Source organism: Astyanax mexicanus, chromosome 13 (assembly GCF_023375975.1).
Source record: "Astyanax mexicanus isolate ESR-SI-001 chromosome 13, AstMex3_surface, whole genome shotgun sequence".
NCBI lineage: Eukaryota > Metazoa > Chordata > Actinopteri > Characiformes > Acestrorhamphidae > Astyanax > Astyanax mexicanus.
This window is the reverse complement of record NC_064420.1, coordinates 2364215-2387122: the sequence shown is the minus strand read 5'-3', so window position 1 is coordinate 2387122 and position 22908 is coordinate 2364215. Positions and strand designations below refer to the sequence as shown.

Genomic DNA, 22908 nt, shown 5'->3' with positions numbered 1-22908 from the left:
ATTTATATTAGTCTATTTATCATTAAACAGGGTTTATACACCAATTTTTTTTTACCAATAAATTTCCATGACTTTTTTTCATGACTTCTACATGCCTTAACGGCAAAAATTCATGACCATACAATTTTTAAAACATCAGACATGGACGACAAAAAAAAAAAAAAATCAACTAAAACTATAATTAAAATTGATTTTAGTAAGTCTAAAATGAATCTAATACAAATTGACACACACTCTTATAATAAATAATAATAAAATGTGTCAGATCCTGAGAGCTCCATTGTGTAGAGCTAAATAACTCTGAGCTGATTGACGTATTTGTAGTTCAAAATAGAATTTATTCATCAATAAACAGAAACAAAGATTTTCCTATCAAATTTCCATGATTTTTCCTAAAATTTCTGGGTATTTTTATTTTTCCAAAACTTATCCAGACCTGAAAATTGCTATTTTCAAATTCCATGACTTTTCCAGTTTTTTCACTACCTGGTTCGTATGAACCCTGTTAATTTATTATACAGCAAAAAGATGCGACTCTGCAGAGCAACACTAGAACACCATGTCTCGAGAAACACCAGGGCTTAAATGCAGGGTCATGATGCTTCGCCATCAGCAGCCGGAGTCCGAGAGAACGTAACTGAACATGCTCTCTCTGAGAGTGTAGATGACGCTCTCTCCCCTCTTCAGTTTACTATTGGTGTTGCTGACCGGCGCAGGCATCTGTTGGCTGATTTATTGGAACTGAGAATCCAGCGCTTTCTTTCAAAACACACTGGAGACCCAGTAATGCTGCATTGTCAGCAGTTTTGAAAAGAGGCGTAAATGATGGGATAGTTCTAGTAAGTGAATGGGTTAAAGTAGTTAAAGTAAAAAATTGGGTAAAAATATATAATTAAAAACAGCAACAATATCTTGTTTTAGTGCTTCTGAACATTCATACAAAACATACTCAATCAAAAATAATCTGGAATAAAATGTCACTTCAGCATCCAAAATTTATTGGATAAAAAAAAAGAAACCACAATCCACAATCCCAATCCCTCTATAATAATACAACACATTCAATAATGAAAGAAAACTCCACAAAAAATTGTCCCTTACATTCATTTTAATTACAGGGAGCTTATAAATAATGTTTAATCACAAAAACAAAAAAATAATCCAGTGTAATTTCAAAACTTAAGTGTATTTTTGGAAAAGTGCACACTTAAATGTGAAAACTTTTCCAAGAGCATTCTTTTCTCTACTGATTTTAGTCAAAACAAAACAAAAAAGGCCAAAACTATATTAAATCGGTAAGATTTCAAAGTTCAGAATCAAATAAAATATCAAATAACAAATAACACATTATCATCACCTCCTTTTAGACTGAGACCAACCCAGTATCACTACAAACCGATGAGAGATGTAAAGAATTATTTTTAATAAATTGTACACAGACATCAATAATTTAATTTAACACAGTTTCTGAGGGTGTTTCCAAGTGTGAAATTTAGAGCAGCCCATAAAGCATGTTCTGGATCTTTAGAACACAAATCACTCATAAATGGCAAGCAACAGATAAATAAGTTATAAATTAATGAAATCATTAAATAATACTGTAAAATACTATGGGATCCAGACGATACGTACATTTATGGCTGATGCTGATTTAAGGGGGTCTAAAAAAAATTACGATGACATAATACTGGACACTACGATTATTTATTATGTTTTAATCATTTTAGTATTAGTTTTAGTGCCAAACTAAAAAGTATAAAATCAGAGAGACAATCCTAGAGTGCTTGTTTGGTCCAGTCCGGATTAACTAAACAATGGTTCTGTTTCAAATTTCTGTGCGAAATGAATTTCTTTTATTATTGATGATTATGGCTTACAGCCAATGAAAATTAGAATATTATACAAGACAAATTAGTACTTTTTGCAGTGTGGGCAGTGTGCCAAGTCCTGCTTGAAAATGAAAGCCACATCCCCATTAAACGGTCTCTGTTGACTTTAACTTTTATGGAGATGTGGATTTCATTTTCCAGCAGGCATACTGCCCACACTGATACCAAAAGTACCAATTGGTCTTATATAATATTCTATTTTCTGAGACACTGATTTTTGGGTTTTCATTTCAATAATCAACAATAAAAGAAATAAACGCTTAAACTAGATCTCTCTGTGTGTACTACATTTATATAAGATAAGTCACATTTTGAACTGAATTACTGAAATTAGTTATTTAATAAATTAATTAATTGGAAAGTTACTTAAATTTTCAATGATATTTAAAGCTTGGTTTAGAACTTTGGTTTGGACATCTATTTGTCCAATTTCTAGCTGTTTCCATCATGTTCACCTCAAGCTAAGAAGTTAGGTTTGTTTAATGCTAACTATGATTGTGTTTTGTGTTAAAATATGCTTTATATCAGATTCTGTCTATCTTAGCTGCTTCCCCTCAAACCAATTCATTTCTATTGTTTTTTAAATAAAGCCAATATTGGTCAATTGAATGAGCTAAAACCACAGGTTGTCAATATTGTACAATATGAGCTAGACCTTTAGGGCACAAGCAACTAAACTGCACACCTGAAACACCTTCAAAAGACAGTATCAAACAAATTATCTCTCTCCATCTTCCTCAAAAACATGCAATCAGTTGCTAATTCAAGATGCTGCAGTTATACTTAAATACTGATAAGATTAAGATTAACAGTTTTGCTGTGCAAGCACCGAGTGGCAGTTTTTATTTCTCCAACACAGCGCAGACAATGGCACCATAAACATAAAGAACACAAATGAAGGAATGACACTTTTTCTTTTTGTATGATATAAACCTGCATATACACAGAACTTTCATGATCTACTGGTCAATAAAACCAGTGTTTATAAGATTAATATATAGCTGGTTAGTTGTAGGAAGTGCAGGAGTGACTGTAAAGCGATGCTGGACATTCAGTATTTAAGTGCATTTAATAATTAATCAAAAACTCTGTGTAAGGTTGTATTAAGATGCAGTGTTGGCAATAAGGCTATAACATTTTAAGTTTGGTTAAAAATTGGCCAGATTTCTTATTATTTACAATTTTTAGCACGAGTAATTACAGCTGAAACAGGCTGGCTGTAGGGGTGGGCGATACGACAATATTTTATTTTATTTTATTTTATTATAATAATCTTTATCTAGATTGGCAATATATTTATCTGAGCATATTGTTAAAAAGAACATTTATTTATTTAGCTTATTATTAATTTAGCTTAGCCAGTTGAGCCCCAAAACTCCCAGCAAAAATTATTTATAATTTTTAATACCATTTTCTCCCCAATTTATAAGGCCAATTACAACATTGCCGAGTAGCATCACAGCGCTAACACTCGGAGGAAAGCGCAGCGACTTGGTTCCGATACATCAGCTCACAGATGCAGCCCTGTGCTGATCCACATCCCCCTAGGAGTCTACTGTACCCACCCAGAGAGAGCAAGGCCAACTGTGCTCCCTCTGGGCTCCAACAACTGATGGCAAGCTGCATGACTGGGATTCAAACCATCAAAAGCCTCTTTCTTTTGGAACTGGCACTAATGCAGCATCACTAGGCAGTTAATGCACATACTTGGTGGAAAGCTCCAGATATCCAGCTCGCTCAGGCTCTGGCTGCTGATGCTGAATATTAGTTTTTAAGAACTTGTCGTGACTACTGAAGCACACATACACACAAGTCTTCCTAAATAAGATATGATTTAACAACAAATAAGCAAAAACATACAAAATATATTGATTCTAGACACAGATCAAGCAGAATAATCTATTCTGAAGTGCAATTTCATGGTTTATCTGCATCTTGGGAAACCAGCAGTACCTGCTGAATTTACCTTAAAACAGACACATAAATGACCTGGAGAAGAAGAATCTCTCGCTGCACTTGCTGCAGGCATCCATGGTTCAGCGTAGGATTGATCCACCTCATTCACGTAAGGCATTCCTCCACTTTATGAAAGCAGGAGGACACTAAGACTCGGTAGGACAAGAGAAATGATCCACAGATCTGAAAAAAGGAGATTTTAGGACAAACTGAAGTGAGTGATCTTTAAAAAAAAAAAATGAAAGAAAGAACATTTTTACGAGTGCGCTTCAGTGTCCTGTGAATTAGAAGCATTAAGAAGATTAGGAAGGTAAGATTCACGAACTTTGACAACATGGCCATGCACAAAGTTGGAGTGAAAAGCAGAAGAAAAAAAATATATATATATACTGTTAGTGATCAGCTTTAGCACACCAATAAACTACAAAAAGTTCAAAGTTATACTACTAATTCAGTGTTCTTAAGTCATCAACAATAATGTCCATTCCACTTAGGCTCTTAAACTAGGCTCTAGTATGCTTTTAATCGTGATCTATTGGCTGTACTCCTCTACAGGGACTACAGGGGTTGGACAATGAAACTGAAACACCTGAAATCATTTTAGTGTGGGAGGTTTCATGGCTAAATGGCTAAATTGGAGCAGCCTGGTATTCAATCTTCATTAATTGCACATAGCAAGTCTTTGTGATGCCTCAAGAGCCACGGTACCCAGGGTAATGTCAGCATACCACCAAGAAAGACCAACCCTTCCAACAGGATTAACTGTGGACGCTGTAAGAGGAAGCTGTCTGAAAGGGAAGTTCGAGTGCTAAATTATTGTGGTCTAAAACCAGGTGTTTCAGTTTTATTGTCCAACCCCTGTATAAAAGCTGTATAAATAAGATCAATGCAAAAAATGTCATAATATTTCGTTGGACCGCCTTTAGCTGCAGCATCAACCCTAAGTCATTTACTTAAATCCAGGTAGGGATTTTGATTACTAATTCAGTATTCTTAAGTCATTAACAAAAACTCCCATTCCACCTTGTAAAAACAGTGTTTTTACACATGCATTTTGTAGGTCAGCTAAACTAGTTTTATGTTTTCTTGCTTGTTTTCACCCATGATATGATTCGTTTGATAGATATTGGTCTCAGACCAGTCTCAAACAAACCTAATGGCTCTGCAGATGTAGTTTAAGGTGGTATATTGCCAGATTCTTTCTGTATTTACCTTCTTGCGCCACCGCTACCACTGTCTGACTAATAAGCAAATTTAACAAAGGGAACATTCTCATGTGGTTTGTGGTGGAGCAGTGTGAAATGAAAATTGAACCAAAGAAAAAACAACTACAGGTTACAAAATACCCCTAACAGGCACATCAGTTCCATTTCTGTGTCATTTAACATGTAATATTTTTCATAGAATATAAATTAGGAAGCCTTTAAGCTTTAAGATGCACTGTGCTTTTAACATGCATATTATTCCCACTTAACCTTGTTTAGTTGTTGCATAAAATATATAATCAAATAAAATATATATTAGAAATACAGAGGTTGGACAATGAAACTGAAACACCTGTCATTTTAGTGTGGGAGGTTTCCACGGTAATGCCAGCATACCACCAAGAAGGACGAACCACATCCAACAGGATTAACTGTGGATGCTGTAAGAGGAAGCTGTCTGAAAGGGATGTTCGGGTGCTAACCCTGATTGTATCCAAAAAACATAAAACCACGGCTGATCAAATCACGCAGAATTCAATGTGCACCTCAACTCTCCTGTTTCCACCAGAACTGTCTGTCAGGACAATAAATTATTGTGGTTTAAAACCAGGTGTTTCAGTTTCATTGTCCAACCACTGTATATGATTAAGCAAGGCCTTCTACTAGATTTTGGAGCACTGAAAAGAACACTGACCAATTTACCAACTGTCAATTTTTAGACAATTTACTCCCAAATTTAGCTCAGAAAATATAGCACCAGGACTCCCATCTCCTATGCTGTGTATTCTACTAAACAAAAACAGCACATCTAAGAGAGAAACTTGTGTCGTAGAAATCAAGAAGTCACATGACCAACTCAGTTACCTGTAATCTGACATCTACAGATATCTGATTTACAGTCAACAAGGAAAGCAGCCTTAACATAAATAAACACTAATATAAACAGTCACGCCCAGCCTCCTACACTCTAACGATTCAACCCACACATTGATTTCTGATGTACAAAGTAAAACAGATACGGATTCTGTTTTCTTACCAGGACAGTGAGTGTGCTATAACGCGCCATCTTCACTTTTAGCCACATTTCCAGAGTAACCACGTGCAGAGCTGTGAACCCAAAATTCCAGTATTGGTCACTGTGGGCATGGCTGAAGAACCAAGTATACTCAAACTGAGCCCACGTCCCAGATATCAAACCAAACACAGAGAACCCTTCTTCCCGTACATTCGGACACACCACCCGTCTTTCTCTGCCAACTTCGTTAAACGTCAATTTTATCAAATCTTTCAGCAAAATATTTTGTCCATTGTTAGGCAAGAGATGCATTTTGTGCTCTTTGACGCAGAACATGGTGTGTGCGTATTGAAAGCAATAAGTAAGCAACATTAAAAAGCAGGTTAGAAAAAAATGACATGCTAATAAACATTAAAACACAGAAGAGGTAAGAATTCTGACTAGAGCTATTAGTAAACACAAAAAAAGCGAAATAAAATGTAATGTTACTGGTCACATGTTTAAAGGAGTGAGTACACTTTTACATGCATGAAGCATGCTGCCTTCAAGTCGTGTCAGAAATATTGTATTTACAAGATGAAACTCATCATGTATTCAACAGTGGGAAACTGGGTTTTTGATAGGCTGCGTCTGTGAGCTGATGTATGAGAACTGAGCGTTAGCGCTGCCTCCGAGCGTTAGCGCTTTGATGCTACAGAAAAGAGGCGGATTCTGACTTCACATGTATCGAAGGAGGCATGTGCTAGTCTTCACATTCCTGGTGTTGAGGCATCGCTAGCGATTTTTAACAGGGCGTTTGTGTTGTTTCCCACCAAAACCACTCATTTGTACTAACATTGTACTAACAAGCTCAAAAGCTGTAATTACAAGATTCTGACACGGACTTGAAAGCAGCAACAGTAACATAAAAATTGTATAGCTTCATCAAATAAAAATGATTTCACTACACAATCTGTCCATCTGCTTGTCGCTGAAAATGGCGTGAAAATACACTTACGATCTTTTTTTGTAATACCACACTCCTACAACCAATGCTGCAAAGTAAAAATGGAGTTTTAGCAAATGGATCATGGACCACAACTCATGCATGTATATAACATGTAATGCATGTATACAATGGATTTACAGGGTGTCCCAGTCTCATCAAGTGACGTGGAATCAGGTTTGATACAGGCAGATTTTATTGGATCGAGTATCGGCTATTTTGTTCCCAGACAGGATCTGAGTCTTTGTTTGAACCACAGTGTTAAGAGCACCATGTGGTGTCCTCTGGGCATCAATAGTGGACATTAATGTCCAGCCAGCAGCAGCAAATTCACACACACACACACACACACACGCACGCGCACAAGATTGGTTCGAGCAATAGTCAGCATTAAGAGACTCAGATCAGATCTGGGCAAAATAAGCCGACTGGGACATCCCTAATTCAATGGCTTCAAAGGGTAAAAAAAACATCACACAGGACTGTATAAGCAAAAAACAAACATTTCTGTTAGGTATGTAAATCATTGCTCCACCCACTTTTAACAGAACTCAATAGATTTTAAGTTCCGTCAGGATCCAAAAGATTATTGTCAGATTTTTCTGCTGTAGTAAAATCTTGTGCTATTTGTGCACATGTCTGCGATCTCTTTTAACAACAAATAGCATCTCTCTCTAAATATACTTTAGGGTACATTACTCCTTTATTAGGTAATCTAAAGCCGGTAGACACAATTATCTAGAAAACATCATTTCAAATCAACATCACACATGGCTAGAAATAATAGACTGCTTTAGGTTCCAAAAACTTACAAATTTGAGTTCACTTTTATGTACGTTTGACGCGATTAGGGCTGGGTATCAAAATCTGATACCAAAAATGTAAAAAAAAAATAAAATAAAATAAAAATCGGTGCCTGCATGAAGCATGCATAATTGCACACAAACACAGATCACTTAAATTGTCGACACGCTGCAACTGTGCTAAAATCTCAGCTCTCACGTTTTCTCTCAATAACTTGCATTGTCTCTCCCTCTCTCTCTCTCTCCTTCTTTCAATTGCTCTGTCTCTCGCTCTCTCACTGGCGCCATCTCTTATCTTAACTTAACTTAACTTATCTTTCGTCATCAGCATTGCCAAGGTGTTATTATTATTAATAACAGAGGGTGATTAGGTGTTAATTTAGGGAACCTAAATACCAAACAAAAAAAATATGAAAATGAGGGTCCAAACATGTTAATAAATATAAATATAACAGGTAGCACTTCAATTTTTTAAAATAATAATTTGGTTAATTCCTATATCAATCCTATACTGAGACAGACAGACAGACACCATTTTTTATGCCATCAGTCATACAGATACAGAGTCAAGGGAAATAACTGATCTGATTTGTTGGTTTAAATACACTTTTTTTACACTAGTGAGTGCATCTGAAACAGAATAAAAATAAAAAAAACTCAACAAAACAAGTAAACCAACAATACTATAAAGCCAACTAAAATACCAACATGCTTGGAGCTCTTGACAATATTGTTTCGGAACAATTATTAAATCAACTTTTCTTAAACACTCCCAAAAAGAGAAGAAGTTTCTATACCTTAACAAATGTCCCTAATACTATTCCTAAACACAATCTGTAGCCCAACTGCGGGTATCGCACAAACTGAAAAGGACAAACAAAAGTACATTTTTACTCTGTCTTTTACTTACCCAATATGCAAAGTGGTATTCCAACCCCCAGGCCGATTTTCACTCCACTATCTGTATAACAAATGATTATTAATTACACCAAAATATGGAAAATGTTGTTAAAAACACAGACTGTAAATACACACACACTTACTGGGTGAAGGAGTTGCTTTGTTTTGAGAATTATCTATAGTAAAAAAAAAAAAGACATTACCGTCATTACAGAACCTGTACTGGATAATACTCTGCAAGAAATACTTGTGCTTTTTACAAACAAACACTTATTAAAGCAGCAAAGCACTTGAACGTGTGTTGCAGTGATTTTTGCCATTGGTTAAATTGTGTTAGTAATGCAAAGCCACCCTCTATCCCATCACCAATGGATTTTGATCACCATAAAACATTTAAGATGGTATTAAACTTAGATTATATTTCATTTAATACCTTGGTTTCATTGCCAGGTGCGGCCAGTACTCAATAAGCATTATTTGGATTGAAGTATGTCTAAATTATTTAAACTATATATATTATTATTATTAGTATTCGTGTAATAAAAAAAATAATAGCAAAAAGCATCTTGTGCAAATCTCGTCTGTTTCCAACATGCACTGGTGATTTTTTTTAAGCACTAGTGAGCAGACCAGGACTTATATTTCCTCAGTACTCCACCTTTAGTAGTTGGCATTGTGATTTTTGGTGCAGGCTCTCTTGTTGTTGTAGTTGTTGTTGTGGTCTGAAGTTCTAAAAAGTGTGAAATTATGTCTGTTACTCTGTCTGTTACTCTCAGGATCATGGGAGTGAAAACAGGAGAACTAGAGAACTAGATAAGAAGCTAAGAATGTATTATTTAATAACAAAAAAAAGAAAAGTAAGCATTTTGAAACAAGTGAATGAAACAAATTTGCTGTATGATTGATTCATCTACACAGAAGATTTAGTTATTGATTTAATTATTGATACATATAATAAACTAAAAATTAAAATATTAATAACCATTTTTGGTGAACGAATGGCTAAACTAACACTAGTTAAGTGTATTAGTGTTGAAAGTGCTGTTAACTTTTATTGACCCTTATTGTAAAGTTTTATCCCATTTTCAGTCCTGTAGGTTCTGGTAGTACATTATCAGAAAGAAAAAAAAAACATTAACCCTCCTATTAACTTTGGGATCAATTTAATCCCATTTAATGTCTCTGAATGTCTTATTTGTATGTTTTGACTTTTTTTGGATAAAGATAATAAATAAAATACATTTAATGTCTGTTTCATATGCATAAAACATAAGAAATATCAATTTTATGTTGAGGTCAGTATGACATTCAGTTTTATAATCTTTCTCGAAATGTGCCTTAACTTTGGGCTCTAACTTTGCACAACACAACACTTTTAATACTAATATAATTCTGATATAACATTATAATAATGCTAGAACATCCGATTATTCGTCAAATAAACGTTTATTTGCCAGTAACTGGCAAACATGTGTTATTTAAATTTAATTATTATAATTTTCTAGATGTTTAAATGCTGGGGTCGTACTGACCCAGAAAATAAAGGGTGTTAGTAAATTATAATAGGCAATGGTATTAGAAATGAATAGTTAGTCATTATTATTATGTTGTTAGTAAATTAGTAATAGTAAAAAAAGAACGAAACAGAAACCTCAAGCCCTGCAACCCAGTGATTTTGTTGTAATGCTACTGCTTACTGAAGTCACTCTGCATTAACAAGTCTAACACAACAAAAGCCCAAAGCAAACCTATATAAGAATGGCTCATTATATAAAGCGTTACTTAAAATAAAAATGATTATTTTACTTTAAAGGAGAACTCTTGGGGTGTAGTTAAACACGATAAACAGTACTATCCTTTGTTGAATAACCTACCTCCATTCTCACACAGCTTTCTAAGATCCAGCAATTTTGTAAAGTTTGTTAAAACAGGCTAGAATGCGTTTTAACAGGTCATATTTTGCTTTTAATAAGCTTCTTGTGCACTTTTAAAGTTCTAAATGCCTTGTTTTGAATGACAGGGTTCTCCAGATTCTACCAACGAGGTGTGGAGCTACTTTAAGCCTGAAAAATGGTGTAAAAAGCTGTAAATTTATGTGCAGGGGCAAAATATGCCCAGTTAAAACTAATTTTAGCCTGTTTGGAGAAACTGAACAAAATTGCCGGATCTTGGAAAGCTGCAGGAGAGCAGAGGTGAGCTATTAAACAAAGGTTAGTACTCTTTATCATGTTTTACTACATATAACCAATTTTTACAATTTTACACTGGAGTTCTCCTATTTAAATATTAATTTAGCATTATATCTGATCTTATCCAATCGGTGGTGCTGTATTATGTACATAAACACAAAACTCAGATCAGATTGGTTCCACCTAACATGATGAGCCTCAGATAAGCTTGAGGGCAAAATAACCCACCGTAATTGGGAAATAAAATAAATAATAATAATCTTGTTTAATTGCGTCTGTTTCCAACATGCACTAGTGATTTTTTAAGCACTAGTGTGCAGACCAGAACTCATATTCCCTCAACTCAGTACCTTTAGTAGTTGGCCTTGTGGTTCTTGGTGTAGGCGGTCTTGTTGTTGTTGTGGTCTGATGTTCTAAAAAGTGTAAAACCAGGGCTGTTACTCTGTCTGTTACTCTCAGAAATGGTATTAGAAATTAATAATTAGACATTTATGACTAGTAATAGTAAAAGAATGATACAGAAACCTCAATTCTGTTCACATTACAGCAAAACTAGTCAGAGATTAGAAACACCTGAGCACCCAATATTCTTAAATCAGATTTAGGAACTTCCAAAATTCACTGATGACGGATAAGGGTCACTTCCAAATAAGTTATATAGAAAATATCAGTTTTAATGGAGAGAGCATTTAGGCTATGTTCACATTACCAGACTAAAGTGACTCAAATCAAATATTTTTTTTGCTTAATGTGATTTATAATCAGATTTTTTAATGGCTGTGTGAACATGCCAAATCTGATTTTTTTTATGGATTTAATTTACTTTCATATGTGAACAGTCAAATCTGAATTCATACGTCTTTTTGCTTTTTTTTACTCATAAACGAGAGTCGGTACCTGCACTCACTCCACAAAGCTGAGCTTATTACAGTACCCTCACTCCAGTCCTATTACACTGTGGGTTTATTAGGATATACCATATATATTTAGCACTATAAGGCGCACTTAAAATCCCTATACACTGTCGATTTTTAAAAATCGACAGTGCGTCTTATGTAGGAAAATAGACCAGAAAACACATTCATTGAGTGTGCGCCTCATAGTAAAGTTATAATACAGTTTGTTAAATACAGTACTGATGGAAAGAGAAGTAAAACAATAATAAGGTCAAGCAGTCACATTACAAAATGAACCAATCACGCAACCCCACACGCAGCACCAAAAGCAGATACTGTAGCTTTGACACCTGCAGCAGTCTGACCACACCAGAGTTCGCTTGAAGCAAATCCCAGCCACTGTTTTCAGTTGGACCAGAAATCAGTACTCTGGAGCATACTCGTGATTGAAAGCAGCTTTCACACATGAACAAACGTATCAAAAATGCAGAGCATGTGCTGCAGTGTGCAGGAAAAAAAGGGTAGCGTGAAAAATGCATGAATTTGGGAAAAATGTTGTCTGTAGTTTATAGAATAAAACAACAATTTTTATTTTACTCGCACGTATACCTATAAATAGCAAAATCTGAAAAACTGATTCAGAAATTAAAGTGGTCTCCTATTATATATATTTTTTCAGAGCTGTTATTTTATTAAAGTTGTCTTAATTTCGGTATGGAAGGCAGAGTTAATCAGTTCTGGATTTTGAGCCATGTGTTAGGTGTAAGGTGAAGCCATGCACAGCAGCAAAAATGAAGGTGTTTAATTTCTTAATTTAATGATTTTAATTTATAAATTTAATGATATTAATTTATAAAAGACTTGAGTTCTCACCAATGCATCGTGGAGGAGAAGAAGACCATCCAGATTCCACACACTTCAGCTCACTAGCGCCCTCCATTGTGAAGCCTGTCTTACACACGAAAGTTACAAGGCTGCCCAAACTATAAGGGGGCCTTGCTCCAGTTGTCATTGCATTTGGATCGACCTCCAGAACTCCACAGGACAACTCTGGGCAAAGAGAATAACAAACACAAACATTAATAAAATGAAGAAAAGATAGAACATGCTTGATCCTGAAATTTAAAACTGATCCATTTCTATATACAGAAGTTTTAATATGGCTAATATAGTTACAAACATTACAATTACAAAACATCACAATAGCTAGCTTCCATCAAGCATTGACTTTGAATTAAGGGTGTGACGAGATCTCGTGGCTCGAGATCTCACAAGATTAAAACGTGACGATATTTCTCGTCAAGCTTAAACCTGTCTTGCGGGGAAAAAAAAAACTGTTTAGCGTGGACTTTTTAAGAGGGATCTGGCAACCCAGCAGTGAGAGCAGCTCTCAGCAGAAGAGGAAAATTCAGGTATTTGTATAGAAGATGCTTCTGCTACTTTTAAGTTGTATGTCTGGCTGCATTTTGGCTCCAGTGGAAACAATAAACGGTAACAGAGTGACCAACAAGATACAAACCATATATAAATACTGTAAGTAAATCCTACACGTGACTGTTTCATAGGCAGCTGTACTAATCCCTTAGCTCTGTACTGTATTTAAAAACATGTTCTGTCTCTGTTTCACTTCAAGTATCGTCTTAATATGACTGGTTATGGTTATACATAGTTAAATTACAAGAGATTTAGGAGAAAAAAAACACAAACCATAGTCTTAATATGGCTGGTTGTGGTTTGCACTTATTGTTTGCACTATATAAGACCTAGAAAAGTTTTATTTTTTATTCGTATTTCTATTTCTTATTAAATCAATGTGTCTGTTAAGTTTGCATTATATGACTGTCAAAAAAAATTAAGCCATTTTTCATTTTTGACAGTATCTTTAAAATTTCATTTTTAAATCTCGTCTCGTTCTCGTGAAATCAGTATCTTGTCTCGTCTTTTGATATTAGTGTCTCGTCACACCCCACTTTGAAAAGAAAAATAGTGATGTCAAATACAGTACCAAATCAACCATTATTGTTAAGATTATCTTAACGCTTATATCTCATTCAGAAATCATCTTTTTTGCTAAAATGCTTTAGAGAACCCTGCCCATTTTAGTACTTGTGTTACAGAGGGGGGGGGAAAGTCATTGTTTTCCAGTTTTAAAAAATTTCTAAGTGTCTAGTAATTTATTCCAGCAGAACTTACTTATGCATTTTGGAGGAGTCTCAAATTGTCCAGTTTCCAAACATGATATTGAGTCGTGTCCAGAAAGAACATAACCCTCATTACAAGAGTAAGTGATTACGGTTTGATATTTATAAACATCCTCAAGTGGTTCAGTTGGTTTTCCATTTTCTGGAACAGTTGGTGGTGGTGGTTCACAGTTGACCTCTGAAAGGAAAGGGGAGATGTTTGCTTTAAATATTTTTTCTATACACTTTCTAAACTAAACAAACGGCTCATTCTAAAACATACAATGTTTACAAACCTTCACAGGTAGCATCTCTATCATCCCAGCCTTTTACTGTGCATGTTCTTGTCTTTCCTGTAAGCTCATAGCTGCAAAAAGAGTGAAATTATGCTTGTATAAGTATACTTTGTGATCACATAATCAAAAAGGAAAGGGTGTTTTTTCACTGACCCTTTATCACATTCTGGTGTGGCTTGTGCACCAAATAAAAGTCCTTCATCTCCTTCTGGGGAGTATGTATATCTTCCAAAAGGGATGTCTCGAAGTGGTCCACATGACCTTTCTAAAATACACAAAATCAGATCACATGATGTTTTATAGATACAAGCTGTCCATTACTGATGGTCAGCAGAATAAATTAAATATTTATGTTCAGTGAGGGGAGAATTACTTTTACACTGAAGGGCCAGATCTGACCATGTGCCCCCAGTGCATGTAACTGTTTTGGAAGCTCCAGGATTTGCAGTCACATATCCAGTTGCACATTGAAACTCAGCAGTAGATCCTTCTGGGAAAGATTCCTTGCTATCGGATTCGGGAGTCAACACCCTGTTTTCCCCAAAACTGGGTTTTGTACACTGTGCTGAAAAAGACAAAAAGAGATGTGGAAGGAACTGTAAGAACACTCAAACACATCATTTCATTTTCACAACACACAGAGACAGAGAGACACAAACACACATAGACAGAGAGACACAAACACACATAGACAGAGAGAGACACACACACATAGACAGAGAGAGACACACACACACAGACAGAGAGAGACACACACACACATAGACAGAGAGAGACACACACACACATAGACAGAGAGAGACACACACACATAGACAGAGAGAGACACACACACACATAGACAGAGAGAGACACACACACACATAGACAGAGAGAGACACACACACACACATAGACAGAGAGAGACACACACACACACATAGACAGAGAGAGACACACACACACACATAGACAGAGAGAGACACACACACACACATAGACAGAGAGAGACACACACACACACACATAGACAGAGAGAGACACACACACACATAGACAGAGAGAGACACACACACATAGACAGAGAGAGACACACACACATAGACAGAGAGAGACACACACACATAGACAGAGAGAGACACACACACATAGACAGAGAGACACACACACATAGACAGAGAGAGACACACACACATAGACAGAGAGAGACACACACACATAGACAGAGAGAGACACACACACAGACAGAGAGAGACACACACACACATAGACAGAGAGAGACACACACACACATAGACAGAGAGAGACACACACACACACATAGACAGAGAGAGACACACACACACATAGACAGAGAGAGACACATACACATAGACAGAGAGAGACACACACACATAGACAGAGAGACACACACACACATAGACAGAGAGACACACACACACAGACAGAGAGACACACACACACACACAGACAGAGAGACACACACACACAGACAGAGAGACACACACACACACAGACAGAGAGACACACACACACACATAGACAGAGAGAGACACACACACACACATAGACAGAGAGACACACACACACACACAGACAGAGAGACACACACACACACACATAGACAGAGAGACACACACACACACACATAGACAGAGAGACACACACACATAGACAGAGAGACACACACACATAGACAGAAAGACAGTGTAGGTTAAGTCCGAGTTTGCCTGTTTAACCTAAAAACGGTCTAAAATTAGATATAATCCCCTCACATAGAACTGACCAACCTGCCAGGAGCCTACAGAGCTATACAGGGTAAAGGAGAAACAGAGATAAACATGCTGCACTGGAATTAACCTCCAAACGCTGTGTAGTTTGTAGTGTAAACATCTTTCAAGGAGGGCTGTTCTCCTTGAAAACAGGGACACCTTAAGACTCTGTTAAAACTAGACAAAACCTCTAGGAATGTTCAGAATTACCCCGTGTAAAAGAAAAGTGCATTTAAGTGTATTTTAAGCATTTTTAAGTATACTTCATATGGAAAAGTACATACTTTAAGCATTAAAATAATAATAATACATAATTTATCGTGGAACAACTTTTGGCAAGTATATATTTTAATTGTAATCAAGTTATATTTAAATCCAAATTAAAAGCATTTTCTATTAATTTAAAGCATACTGTTTAAAAATACATTTTATTGAAATACAAAGAAAGTATATTTTGTGTATATTTAATCGAAAGTGTACTTTTAGTATTCTTTACATAATTTGAACGTACTTTTAATGCTCTTAAGTATAACTCCTTTTTTACAACTAAAGAGTTTCTAAAAAAATGTTGAAATATTGGAGTAAAAAAAAAAAAAACTCACCTCTGATGTTCTCGATCTTCAACAGACATATGAGAAGAATGATCACACTGCTGCACTCCACCTTCGACACCATTTTTCAAAAGATCTTCACCAACTTTTTAAAACCTTACACAGCAGAAACAGTGCCTAGATAAGCCACAAAAAAAAAAAAAAAACAATCATAATGTTAGTACTCTACATAAATCGTTTTTGGTTGAGTCTATACTGGACTCTTCTCATTTTTGGTGTCTTTATTACAGCGCCAATACATTTTAAAGTCATACTTTATTTTTACTTCACTAAATTATGCAGAATATAAACAGTCATTGCTTTTAGCATGAGTGTGCATAAAACATACAGTTTTAAAACAAAAGAAGTACAATAAACCAAAAGCAATAACTCTAAAAATACTCTAGGTCAGTGGTTCTCAAAGTACAGGAACTCATGTAGTTACCACACACATGCTTCCGTATTCACAATAAGCTAGACGTGCAATTCACACACACATACACCTGTCGTCATATCTTTCAGCAAGTGTTCTTCACTCCTCTGTTGTGTGTGATGTGGGGGTTAACTGATTTTGCTCTCTGTAAGTTTAACTAATATGATTATTTAGTAAGTTGATTGATTGACTGATTATTGGTTCTGGTTACATACAAAGTCATTATTTTGAGGGAACATAAAAAGTCATAGTTTTGAGGTGCTATCCCTTATTTAAAACAGCACCTTATTATTGAGATACTAACTTATTATTTTTAGATTATATCATTTTAAGGAGGTATTTAATTATTTTGATATGCCATCTAATTATTTTGAGATACTATATTTTTTCTTTTTACTAAAGAGGTTAATTTGAGATACAAAGCCATTATTTTATGGTAGCATAAGTCATTATTTTTAAATACTATTTAATTTTTTGAAATACTGTCTCATTCTGTTTTAAATACCATCTCATTAATAAGATAGTAAGTAGTTATTATTATTATTAGTATTATTATGAGATGCTCTCAAACTATTTTGAGCTCCTATCATTATTTTTGAGATACTAACTAAGTGGTTATGTTGAGATACAAAGCCATTATTTTGAGGTAGAATAAGTCGTTCTTTTAAGATGTTGTCTCATTCTTTTTAAATGCTATCTGATTATTTAAAACCACGCCTCATTACTGAGATACTAAACTGCTATTTTGACATTACATTATTTTTAGATGCTCTCTAGGTATTTTGCGATACTATCTATTTTTTATACTAAATGGTTATATTAAGATACAAAGCCATGATAAATCATTATTTTGATATACTATCTCATTATGCTTATTATTGAGATACTATAAAACTGTAGTTCTGATAGTGAAATAAAATGTAGTGTATATTACATGTAAGTTCTAATAGATAAAACACTGAACAATGTAATTACAATGTAAAAACTTACAGGTGGAAAGTTATTAGCTATAAGTTAGATAGCTCAGATTTTCTGAGGTCAGATAAGTTAGTTCCTGCACCACCTTTGAGAAACGCTGCTCTAGGTTAAGTACATAGCTATTTATTAACTAAAGTAAAACTACGGTAAAAATCTAGTTAAATGGGCTGTTCTCGCTAAGTAGCAAAGTAAAAAGGTAATACGGATCAATTCTGAGGTAAATTTAGCTTAGCCTAGATTAGCTAACCTGGCTAAAGGCAACCTATGTTGCCACAGCAGTAACGCGTTACCTATGTTAGCTAAGATAGCTTGTTTATGTTAGCGCTAGCTTAAATAAACCCAGCGTTTTGACCCCAAAACCGATCTAAAAAGCATAATACTCGACCACTGTGTCGATAAAACAGTCCTATACACTTTAAACATAAAGTTTAGAACATTCCAGACGAACTAAATTAGCTAACCTAGTCAGGTTAGCTAGCTAACTAGCTAGCTAACTAATTCAGCTCACAGACTCCCGCTAGCCGCTGCTGGATAACCGCTGGATCACTCACCGACACCAAGCCAGAACAAGTCCAGGCAGAAGCTCCGGCAGCTCCTCGGTTCTCCGGGTTATCTGGGTGGTTTTGGGTGGTTCTGCGGAAGCGGGTAAGCGAATTAAAACTGACCTCAAAAAGGCAGGAAATGGGCAGCAGGCCAGCAGTGTTTCTGAGTCACAGCGCTGTAAAGAGCCGTCAAGAGGAGCGCAGAGCCCGGCTACAGGCCCCGCCCTCACCGCCCTTCCCGTAACTTCAGCTTCAGTCCTTCAGCTTAAAGCGGCGGCGCCCATTCCGCCACCGACAATAACACAATAACCCATTTTGAGATGCTATCTCTGAGATAGTAACTCGTTATATTGAGATACTAAGTCATTATTTCTAGATGCTATCTCATTATTTTGATAATAATGAGATAGCATCTAGCTAAATTGTTGTTTTGAGATTATTTTATTTTGAGACATTATCTCATTCCTTTGAGAAGCTATCGCATTATTTTAAGATACTATCTTATTCCTTTGAGATGCTATCTCATTATCTTGAGATGCTGTATCATTGATTGAAACGCCATCTCATTATTGAGACACTAATTTGGAAATTGTAATTAGTTTATTTTGAGATGCTATCTCATTATTTGAAACATCGTCTCCTTATTGAGAGCAAAGTTGTTTTTTTAAGATTATATTATTTTGAGATGCTATCTCATTATTTTGAGATGCTATCTCATTATTTTAAACACCATCTCTTTATTGAGATACTAAGTTGTGATTTTAAGATTGTATTATTTTAAGATGCTATCTAATTATTTTGAGATACTATCTATTTTATAGATAAGTCGTTATTTTGAAATACTACTCATTGTTTTGATATGCTATCTTATTATTTGAAATACTGTATTATTATTGAGATGCTAAGTATTTTGAGATGCTATCTAATTATTTTGAGATTGTTTTGTTGAGATAAAAAGTCATTTTAGGGTGGAGTAATAAGTTGTTGTTTTGAGATACTGTCTTATTATTCTGAGATACTATCTCATTATTTTGAGATACTAAGACGTTATTTTGACATGCTATCTCATTATTTGAAACACTGTCTTATTGAGACACTGCGATACAGAGATACAGTCTCGTTATCTTGAAAAAGAGAGTTAGAGCTGATATACAGACAGTCGCACATTATTCTGTCATTTTTTTAAACACTTCAAATGCACTTTAATACACTATGGCTCACTATGGCTCACACATGTCTCCTTCTTGTGCGGAGCAAACTCAAAAGTTGGATTTGTTTTTAAAAGTAATCTCTAATTAGCTTTTTGAAGGGATCACATAGCTTTTCCACCAACACTATGAGGTTTGTATGGTAGTTCTCAATGAAGACATATATGATCGTCATGTTTTTTAAGTTATTATTGTAGGCATGTTATATTTATCTATACCCTCGACTTGGATGAAAATCAGGTCACATTTTATGACAAATAGATGAAATTACAAAAAAATTAAATTTCCGAAGGGTTCACATACTTTTTCTCGCCATTGTATTTAAGCTAGTGTTACAGGAAGTAGCAGCTTTGCCAGCAAATGGGATCAAAACCATGACTTCATCCTGAGTCAAGTTATCTGACTGCACCCATATCCAGACCTTCTGGCGGAAGGGAGCGGCATTGTAGCTGTTTGATATAGATCATGGCAGAATTACAGGCTGTAATATGATTCATGCTCTATTTTACAATAATAAAAGAAAAGTATGTTTAATTTTTTAAATTCTGCAAATGAACAGGAACAAATAGACTCTCAATCCTGAAATGGGATATAGGTTCAGAATGAGCCACAGTATGTGTTATAACCATTTATTATTTAAATAATGATTTGGATAAAGTTCTATGATTGGGCAACATGATAATGCATCACTCAGGACTAGCCCTGGTGATTTGCATATTTTGACTCACCCAGCATGAGAGGTGCAATTGGAAATTCCACATGATGTACACCTTCTTTTATTGAATTGATTGTCAAACAAAAACAGGTTATTTAATGCCTTTCATGCCTTTTAGTGGAAAGTACAATCTCTTATAGATCCTGAACCTAAGATTGGTGGTGCTCCATTATAGTACCCTGACAAAGCTTTCTTAACTTGTAATAAGAGTTTTAATACTAGCAATAATCTACACCATGATATAAGTACAAAAACACTTAACTGGTTGAACGCCTTCCTACTGCAGCTCATATTCTGTGCATGTTTCGAGTTATTCATTAAATCATAAGTGATTTATTAACCTCTCTGGAACTAATAAACCCACTTCACTGGAATATGTGACCAACTTCCTGTTTGTGTATAACTCAGTAAAGCTATAAAACACTGGGCAAGACTGATACCTTCCTATATATATATATACGTATTGTGAGGCGTGGGATACCGCAAGCCCATCTGAGGTAGCCGACAACAGCCAAGACTCCCAAAACAAGCCTGCTGAGATGAGCAGAGATTGTGAGCATGCAGCAGGGGGGTGGGGCCACACTGATCACCCACGCCTGGCCAGCACTAATGACAGGGCTGAGTGAGGAGCATGGAGAGGGGAAGACAGAGTATAAAAGAGGAGCAAACAGTCAGAGGGGAGAGGGGAGTGAGACGGGGAATCCATGCCCGTTTTGTCCACTAACGCTGTCTTCTTTTTCTCCTGGTAACTTTTGGTGCACGTGGGCTACTCTCTCCCTCTGCACGCCCTCTCCATCTCTCTCTCTCCCTCTCTCTCTCTAATACAGATTCCTGAAGAGACTCCCAGAGAGAGAGAGACACATAGGAGGACGGCGCCTCCTCACCAAAGCCTTAAACCAAGTCTGCTCCTGTCCTGGAATCCCACACAGGAGTGTGGAGGCTTCCATTTTTGTTTGTTTGACTGCTCTGAGTTGGGGATAGTATTTTGGTTGGGTTTTTTCACTATACTGACCATCACATGCACCCAACACAGCACATACACCCCCTCTATCCTTTACTGATTGCATACATGTTTTAGTGGCTCTATTTTCCCCCAAGCAGGCTGATTAGACCAATAAACAACCCTTCAGGGTCCTTTCTTTTTGGCTAAACTGGTCTCCCTGTCTTTGTGTACACACACTGGTGGTGCCTAGACCGTCACAGTATATATATATATATATATATATATATATATATATATATATATATATATATATATATATATATATTGTTGAAAAGCTGTCTCTTAGCCTTTCTGTTGCATGTTTGTTGATCCAAGGAGTTCAGACGACACAGATTGAGAGTGAACAAGTATGATTTATTTCAGAAGTCTGGGAAGAACATTTACAGGCATGCATCCTAGTCTAAGCTAGAAGTCGCCCCAAGTTCTTCTGAACCTCGTGCTTCTCTGACTCCAATTATATACCCCTTTCTGACGTATCTCGGTTGCTAGGTGGTTGCTAGGCAGGAATGAGTAATACTTCTTATTTTGTGCCAAATATGGTATCGTTATGCATTACTCTTTAGTTTAATTAGACCTTCTCAGGACCCGTGAAATGTACCTTTGTCCAGTAAGCCTTCTGGGGAATCATGGGTTGCTAAAAACACTGCTCGGGAAGTTTCACTTCCCCTCAGTGGCGGGCCTTTGGTTAAACCAGGTTCTATTATTGATTATTAATTTTCCCCTGCTCGGTAACCAGGGGAAGATTCACTTCCCCTTTGTGACAGGCCTCAGGTTAATTAAAATTCACATTCTCTCTTGATCATGCTTTCTTACATCTCCAGTAGCCAAGTTCGTACTCTCTGTTAATAATGGTTTTGCTACATCTACCGTAAGATTAGTTAGTTAGTATATCTTAAACAAAGCTTGAAGCTGTATGTATAATTTTTGCAGAGCAATCTTTTATTGTAAGGTTACAAAATGTACTTTATTCCTTGGTTTCAATCTAGCTGTCCCCTGCTTGACCATAGGAGTAAAAGATGAACCCTGTAGTCTGCTAACCTCTGTAACCTCAAGATGTTTACCATTAAAAAGAGGAAGTATGCTTTCTGCAGTTGACCCGGTCCAGGGTCTCTTGGGTCAGTGCTGCTGATATGAGAGACTCATTTAAGCAAGTATATAATGTGTCTACGTGTGGATTATTGACTAACTCTTAATTCAGTGATTAATGACTACTAGAATATAGATGATAGCTTACATAGATATATTTGTGTAATATGTGCTTTAATTATAGGTTAAGGCTTTTGCTATCATGATTATTTTAAGCTAAGCTTGTTATTTTAAGGCCAATCTTCCACAATATATATATATATGTATATATGTATATATGTCAGAGTT

General features: G+C 35.8%; 1 protein-coding gene across 8 annotated transcripts; it reads right to left on the bottom strand.

The window, feature by feature from the left end:
• Positions 1–977: 977 nt before the first annotated feature.
• Positions 978–18831, bottom strand: LOC103041826 (membrane cofactor protein). 8 transcript variants are annotated; one of them, XM_049462701.1, is made up of 14 exons: positions 18618–18831; positions 16668–16793; positions 14688–14879; positions 14468–14579; positions 14315–14385; positions 14032–14217; positions 12712–12888; positions 11293–11355; positions 9412–9483; positions 8897–8929; positions 8764–8814; positions 7063–7099; positions 6087–6157; positions 978–4028 (listed from the first exon to the last, which is right to left on the bottom strand). In XM_049462701.1, exons 2-13 carry the CDS (start codon positions 16738–16740, stop codon positions 6103–6105), a joined length of 1122 nt encoding a protein of 373 aa, XP_049318658.1. In that variant the 5' UTR covers positions 16741–16793; positions 18618–18831; the 3' UTR covers positions 978–4028; positions 6087–6102. The 8 variants fall into 8 exon arrangements, with proteins under 8 accessions (XP_049318658.1, XP_049318659.1, XP_049318661.1 ...); XM_049462702.1 differs by lacking the exon at positions 6087–6157; XM_049462704.1 differs by lacking the exon at positions 11293–11355.
• Between the last annotated feature and the right edge of the window lie 4077 nt (positions 18832–22908).